Source organism: Mya arenaria, chromosome 2, assembly GCF_026914265.1.
Source record: "Mya arenaria isolate MELC-2E11 chromosome 2, ASM2691426v1".
Classification (NCBI taxonomy): Eukaryota; Metazoa; Mollusca; class Bivalvia; order Myida; family Myidae; genus Mya; species Mya arenaria.
In genome coordinates, this window is record NC_069123.1 from 22,013,690 (window position 1) to 22,022,231 (window position 8,542).

The 8,542-nt window shown below is 35.6% G+C and overlaps 1 protein-coding gene across 1 annotated transcript in view; it reads right to left on the reverse strand.

The window, feature by feature from the left end:
- LOC128222057 (CCR4-NOT transcription complex subunit 6-like) overlaps nt 1-8,063 on the reverse strand; it is an 88,093-nt gene extending 80,030 nt beyond the window's left edge. The window contains exons 1-3 of the mRNA XM_052930845.1: nt 7,927-8,063; nt 3,176-3,303; nt 2,700-2,963 (exon numbers count right to left, since the gene is read on the reverse strand). Of these exons, the coding sequence (XP_052786805.1) occupies nt 2,700-2,963; nt 3,176-3,290 (379 nt within the window). The 5' untranslated portion in view covers nt 3,291-3,303; nt 7,927-8,063. The remainder of the gene's footprint in view (nt 1-2,699; nt 2,964-3,175; nt 3,304-7,926) is intronic.
- Between the last annotated feature and the right edge of the window lie 479 nt (nt 8,064-8,542).

The window sequence follows — 8,542 nt, forward strand, 5'->3', positions numbered from 1 at the left end:
GCAAAATTTCCCAAAATGTCTAGGGTCTTTTTCCCAAAATGGGCAGAAAAAGCCCTGAACAGTTGTTAAAAAAAATCCATCCGACTGAGCAAGGTTTAAAGCTTCAACCTCACTGATTGACAGTTTTGACAAGTCTTTTTTATTTTTTTTGTCTCAGAATAAGCAGATTTTGGCATTAATGCCTTCAATTAAATCATATACCGTATTTTCCCGACTATAAGGCGATCCGCTTATAAGACGAACCCCTAACTTTGCCCATGAAATCTGGTGTTTTTGTCTCAACTTGTTTATAAGACGGGGTCAATTTTTAAAGCAAATCCAGCACTTGAAATTCTCAAAGTCTGTGATAATGTTCAAGCTAAACAGTCAATTATCAACTCAATTTGTTCATTTGCTTGGGATTATTGATTTTTATTTTCCGATGGTATGGTATGTTTGAACCAGCCTAGACGCAATTTTGGGAGTGGGTTCATACGGTATTTGATTGACCTATTTAAATACAAACCATTTCAGGTGTTTGTTTGGATTGCAGTTGATGGGGACTTTAATTTTGAGAAATAAATAACCATTGATGATTGCGGATAAATTAATGAAATGTGTATTGAAATCTGCCAGTTACACGTATGTGCATGATAAATGCAAAGCCTTTTATAGTAAGGAAAAAGTAAGTTTTATTTACGACATAAAAAAAATACCAATGCATTTTTTAAAATATTTTTGTCAAAATATTTTAATTTTAAAGGTAGCAAAATATGTCTCCTGTGAAAAACAACCTGTTTGGACCGATAACAAGCGTTATATCGGGTGTTTATCATAGCGAAACAAAGCAGATGGTCGTCTTAATCCGGTGGGTGTGATCGTGATCAAGTTTGGTCACAGTATGTCAACCACAACTTAAGCTATTCAGTACCGAACAGTAATCTATTTTTAGTAACAGTGACCTTGACCCTAGGGGGCCAAAAGGCAATCCAATGAAAGCTCTGCATTAACTTGTCCTATATACCAAGTTTGGTCACACTATGTTAACCCTTTACTTGAGTTATTCAGTACTAACCATATTTCAGTTTTAAGCAACGGTGACCTTGACCTAGACCATAACTCTCAGGGTCCAAAACACAATCTCAGGAAAGATCTCTATAAACTCTTCCAATATACCAAGTTTGGTCACAATATGTATACCCTTACTTTTAAAGTTATTCAATACCAACCCTTTTTCTATTAATAGTATCTTTGACCTTGACCTACCTAGGAGCCTTAAATGCATTCCAATAAAAGGTCTCCATAAACTCTTCGTATATACCAAGTTTGGTCTCTTTATGTCAAACCTAGCTAAAATTATTCGATAGATAAGGTGACTTTGACGCTGCCCTCCCACCAGCCCGCCCAAACAATGACGAAAGTCATTCAAATAACTTGTTTTCCCTTTATGAAAATGTGCTTAAGAATAAAAAAATGTGCCTGTCAAAAGAAATTTAAATAATATGCCCACCTTCGGGGGCATAAAAAAATAAAAAAGGGCCATAATTTGTATTTAGGGTTAAAATGGAGTTATGTGACCTTATTGTAAGATGATCGTCATTAATTGTGCCCTTAAACTTTAACCTGCCTTAAAACTTTAACCCAAGTCAATCAGGGGCCATTACTTGTATTTAGGATAATATGGAGTTATGTAACCTCATTGTGTGATGGTCCTGAACAACTATGTGAAGTATCAAGTCTACTGAATGAAAGGTATAAAGGTTATTAATAAATATCCCAACCTGCCCCTTAAACTTTGATCCAAGTTCCATAGTCAATCTGGGACCATAATTTGTATAAAGGATAATATGGAGTTATCTCACCTTATTATGTGATGGCCCTGAACAACTGTGTGAAGTATTAAGTGAATTGAATGAAGGGTATTGAAGTAATAAGTGAAAATCTCAACTTGCCCTAAAACTTGACCTGCCCTAAAACTTTAACCTAAGTTCCTAAGTCAATCAGGGGCCATAACTTGTATTAAGGAAAATATGGTCAATCAGGGGCCATAACTTGTATTAAGGAAAATATGGAGTTATGTAACATTATTGTGTGATGGTCCTGAACAACTGTGTGAAGTATTAAGTCAATTGAATGAAGGGTAGAGAAGTTATTAATTAATATCCCAACCTGCCCTAAAACTTTAACCTTAAGTTACATAGTCAATCAGGAGCCATAATTTGTATAAAGGATAATATGGAGTGATCTAACCTCATTATGTGATGGCCCTGAACAACTGTGTGAAGTATTAAGTGAATTGAATGAAGGGTATTGAAGTTATAAGTGAAAATCCCAACTTGCCCTAAAACTTTAACCAGACGCCGCCGACACTGACGCCGGAGCTAGTAGTAAAGCCCTGCTTATTCTTCGAATAGTCAAGCTAACAATGGACAATAACTCTACAAATACTGCAGCCTGAGTTATGGTTCCTTTGCATGGCATTTTTTCTCAATGAGATCTATTTGTATATGAAGTTTGAAGTCAATAGCTAAAAGATTTTTTTTGCCTTATTTTATTGCAACACACAATGCTGAAAAAAATGCAGCCTTTGTAGTCAATGTGGTTATAAATCACTATCAACAACTTCCCTGAATGCCTTCACATTGACCTCCCTTAAAACATTAAATTCTTTAAGTTCAACAAACCTTGTTAAAATTACAGCCCCAGATTTGTATACCTACCGAGATTCATAAGGTTGAACAGTCTGCCTAGCTCAAATGGAAGAACACGTAGGTGATTGTAGTTAAGAAGTAGTTCACGCAGGTGAATCAGGTCGCCAATCTCTGCAGGCAGTGTACGCAACTTATTTGAAGATAGGTCAAGGTAGTGAAGATGTTCGAGACGGGAGATATCTGAAGGGATTCGCATCAGGTTGTTGTCGTTTAGATAGAGTGAGGTCAAGTGTGCCAGTCGCCATAACTCCGGACACAGGTTTCGCACAGTGCCTGTAGAATAGTATAATTATAATTATTGTGCAATATTGACATTTTACTTCATCTTCTTAAAGATTATATCATATTAAAGTATAAAATAATAGAAATAATCGATCACTACAAAAAATGTACAATAGGTTTCTTGTCCAAACAACAATATCATAAGCTATATGTTAAGGACTTCAGTTACAATCAAAATATGAAATACTTTAACTACTTCCTACCTGTGATTTCCAGCTCGTACCATGAGGACTTCTTACCAGCCTGTACGTCCTCCTGAGACATGAGAGTGTGGGTCCGCCGAGGGTTTGGCGACTCATACTTCTCTTTCTTCTGCATCCTGTTTCCTTCTCTGAAAGGAACCAACACATGTATCATCAATGTTCAGGTATACAGCCTATCGTCCTCCAATATGTACGAGAATCGAAGAGTTACAACCAGACATGACGTCATCATTTGTTCCCCGCTCGCTCAAAAAACATAAGAAACTATTTCACTTAACGAGCTTAGTCTAAACAAGAATAACTGCGATACACTGATGCTATGATAATGTGTTTTCTTTGTTGTTCTTTATTACAAGAACATAGTATAAAATACACTATAACATGGTCAAACTTGTTTTATTTCATTTTCAACATCTGTTTTTTGGGGCCTATGCAATATCCCAAGAATTTGTAATGGTTATAGGCCCGAATGGCATTTGCTTGATCTAATTCTAAGCGTTAAAACAGAGCTGTAGTGTACACATGTTAGTGGGTTGAACCAGCCAGTGGGTTCATAGCTCAGTTGGTTAAAACCCCTTATGTGTTCCGCCTCATGGTTTGAGCACCACACAGGGCGCACTCTTGCTCCCAGGGCCAGGATTACTTAACACGGTGCACAGTGCTAGTGTTCAGGTGACAGTGATTCCTAATAAATTAGTTATTGAAAGTCAAACAGGTGATGATGAAAATAAATAAAGCCAAAAAATAAAAAAAATCGAAAGCAAAATATCACACATAAAACAAACTCTTCACATTACCAGCTAATCAGAAGGGTGTAAGTACCCTCTTGGTGCCCCTTTTAGATACACACTTCACATAATGTGAAATATATATAAACAATAGCAGCTTGAGCTTTAGTTATCTCAAATGTGAACAATTTTAATGGGGATTTAAACACGCATGAATAATTCAATAAAAACTAGTAAAACTTGTCGGAAACTGCTTCTCAAAACAGCAGAAGCCAAAATCAAATACTATCCGAACTGTAACTATATATCGCAGAAGATACTCCTTATAAACAGAAAAATTGGAAAAGATTCAATACAGAGCTTTAAAAATTGTTTTTAATGATTACACCCCAACTTACTAAAATCTTCTTCATAGAGTTCAATTGCCAACATTACAATTAAGCAGGGTAAGATACATTGCCATTGAAACTTAGTTACAAATGTCTGTATGGTATCTCACCAGAATATGTTCAAAACCTTGTAACTTTTAAGACATGTAATTTTAATCCGAGATACGAAAACTGTGTAGACGTTCCATCAGTAAGAACAACTAAATATGGGAAAAACTCTTTCCGCTTTGAAGCCAGTCAGGTATGGAACAGCCTCCCAAAGGAAATAAGGTGCTCCCAAAACTTCCTGGAATTTAAAAGGCTGATCTGCACCTGGACAGGTCTCTCTTGTAAATGTTCAATGTGTAAATAATACTTTTTTGCTTTAAGAAATTGAGAACTATAAGATGTTTCACTGAATATCTTTTGTCCTTTGTCTTAACGGAAAAGGAGTTTTGTTTTCAGTGGGATGGCTTACACCCATTGGACAAGATATGGCATTCAAATACCAGAAAAGATTTCAGCGGACTTTTTTACTATAATAACAACTTATTAAATTAAATTACATGGGCTAATATTTAATAATGATTGTTTCAAATTTAACATCTGTCGAACACATACAACTACTTGTGTTTTCCTTTCCGCAAGTATTTTGTTTAGGTGTTACGACTTTACTTTTTCAATTAACATTCTTTAACAATGATAGGTGTAATATCAAAATAACATGATAAATATCATACCTCCTCTAAGCAATACTTTCCAAAGATTTTTCCAATCATGCTATATTAATTATTAGTATTTTTACGAACAACACATCGATGTACAAAGCTGTTATTTCCTTGTATATTTTGCTACTTCAATGTATATGATTACCCTTTTAAGTTATACTTTTGAAACAACTAACCAATTTACAGTGGTATATCAACTAGTGAAACCGTGCGCATGTGGACTGGCCGTAGAGACGGGAAAACTTGTTGATGTTATCACTGTTCCCGATGCTCTTATCCAATTTTCCTATTTGTATTTGTAAACATGCTCCAATATGTGTTCATTTTAACATATATACTTTTATTTCCAGGTCACAAACTCATTGTTATTTTTATTTGATATGTTATGTATGTCTGTTATTCATGTCGGAAAATAGCTCATTGAGCTAATGTTTCTTGTCAGCACATACTAGTCCAAATAATTGTACGTTGACAGATTTTTTTTAGATTTTTGATATGGCAAATCCTTCACGTACAAATTGTTTAGTATCAAAAGTGGGTAGTTGTTCCGATCAGGATTCCGGGTTAAAGCATATACCGTCTATAAAATATCATAAAAACAAGAAATATTACCAGATAATGTTATTTTATATTAGTTCCGTACACAAAAAATAAATATCCAACTTATAATTATGAGTTTGACATCTTTTCTTCATTTCATTCTGTCAAAACACAACGATATATACATGAAGGGCACCTGCAAGGCTTCAGGGCACAGTTTTAAATTGCTCGGAACATTTCGGCCATGGCCGAGTTGTTACGATTGTATAACGAGGTCTATCTCGAAGCTTTGTCGGAGGAGGCGGAGTTATTAAGTTGTTCCCCTTCGCATAATTGTTTTCTGTGTCAGTCAACTTTCGTTTTATTGGAAAGGTAAACAACTTGTTTTAATGCATTAAATGCTTGTTTAGTGCAAAATAGCATTTCACTTGCATGGTAAAATATGAATATAACTCTTTATGATCAATTTCAACCATAAAATACTTCACTTAAAACAATTTCAATATTTTTAAAACACCCCCGTTTTTTGCACATTCCCGTTTAAACGTTAGGGATTGGAAGAATCCCGTATAACACGTCTAATATTTTAGACTACAGCACATACCCGACTTTAAATTAAGATTCTTGTATCTTGTTGTATCTTGTATAATTATCCTTCAATTCAGAATAGGATGGAAATGTCTGCAAGATATAGACTGTGAACTGCATATCAGACTTCCTCAATACTAAAATTTTAGGATTACGAATCTAATGGCTGTAGATGGTGAATTGTTATGACAGTCTTCGACGTAACCCACTCGACCATCGACTGAGTCGAGCTGTTTTCCGCTCGGTCGACTGAAAAAATCAAGTCACTAGCCCGCCCTGTCGAGTGATTTTTTCCCGAAAAATAATTATCCGAAAAAATACGGTATCCGTATCTGTTACAACAGGCTACCTAGACGCTTATTGAAATGCGCTTAATAGACGCTTGCACTATGACTGGTTTACCGCGATTCGCATCAGATCGATAAATGCTTATTCAAAATGTAACATTTCGTGTACTTGAGGGACGCTTGAAAAATTGAGACTGGGATACAGTCTATTCGTGTAGCTGTCATTTCTTCACACTGAACGATGTCGCTTCTACGTTAATTCTAAGGAGCTACCCCGAAAAGAAAGGCTCCTGGTGACAAGCCTGATGCTAAAATGGAGGTAACTAAGGTTTACGAAAAGGCAAGAAAACGAAAGTTCCAGTCAAGACCAAGAGAAGAGGACGACTTGGAAACACTCGACTGAATGATTTGATGGCTATCAAGATCATGTCTCCAACCATCGAAGAGTTCGACCCTAAAGCAGCCATCGCTGAATGGATGGTAGGTTAAATACAGCAGGATTTAATATAGTCATTAAAAAGTATATGAAACTTTATGAATTCAAAAGCATGACAAACAATAATTGAATAATCTAGATATGTTTTAATAATACAATGTACATGTTCACAATTTCAGACCTCAACTCCATCTGGCCAGACGAGATGAGTAGGAGAGCGTATAAAGCAGCCTGCCAGACCCAAGGAGGTCATCACCCATGCAGACTCTGATCTCGACCAGGCAGATGAGATGGACCAGGCAGACGAGATGGCAGACACAAGCTCTCAAAGTACCAGTGAAATCCAGGTATCACAATCAAACAAAAGATCTCAGTTACAATATAACTGTTTGTACTGAATTTTACAATAATTAGTAAATACTATTTTCGGTTGAACAGTTATTTTGACAAATCAATTTTATGCCATTTCATGCATTACTTTTAGTCAACTACGACATCGCTGGTGCAAGAGAAGATGATGTATGATGGAGACGATAGTGACGGAGAAAGCGACTGCGAGATGTCAGGAGACCTTGTGTTTTCATTGTTGATGGAATACAGTAGAGATTAAAATGAGAAAACAGTTTACTGGTGTTATAGCTTTATTACCTTACACATATATTAAAATATCTCTGTTAAAAAGTTATTTTGGTTCGGGCTAGTGAAACTTGATTCGGGCTAGTGCTTTTTCCAGGCTGCTAGCCCGACTGGGCTAGTGCTTGAAAAAAAATAGTGCGAAGACTGTTATGATACAGGGTTACATTGTTGTTTTAGATTACATTACATTTTCTTAAGAAAAACAAAGTGGTGAACAAAAATATTTCGGCTGAACTAAGTACATTTTATTCCAAATCATTTTTTGTTTTCAAAATCAAACCGGGCCCCATGATAACTTTAAAGTTTAGAACACGATCCAGATGCAGAAACTTCGCTACCCAACTATTACAAGCCATTACAATTTGGTTTGGTTATAATTGTTGCAATATGTGTTACGAAACCAATATTATATCGGGTTATTCCTGTTAGTATGAGTTTACCTTCATTTATCGAGCTTTGCAAAACTTTATTTTGATCTCTCTCGCTTTTCGAGAAAATGGCAGTCACAATGCTCTCTTCGTTTGTTACAAGAGGTTTGATTGGCTGTAAACTTAACACGACGCAGACAACACTTAACGTTTTTGCAAAATCTGCAGAGCGATGTTATATCCCGGTGACTCCCTGTATTACCCGGTCTCATCCCGTCTCCAAATTCCCTGATATTCAAATGATTGATGGTTTCAGGCAATGGATTGTGCTACCGATGTTCGGTAAACACAATTGGCAATCTTAATCGCTCTAAATATGTTACAAAATGGAATAAAATATATTAACGTTATCTCTTAATTTATGCAATTTTTATATGCTGATATAAACTGGGAGTAGGATTGTTATTGTTCCCAGATATACACTAAGATGTGATGATTATAACTTTTTATTTGCAAAATCAGACACTATCACTTTTTCTACCAACCAATATATGATCGAAACAATACGTTATTAACCCTGTTTCCAATTTAGATTAAAAAAATAAAAATACCGAATAATTTCATATGAGCATGCATTGATAAGTATTTTACAAATACAAATTCTAGGACCGGAAACTAATAACAATAG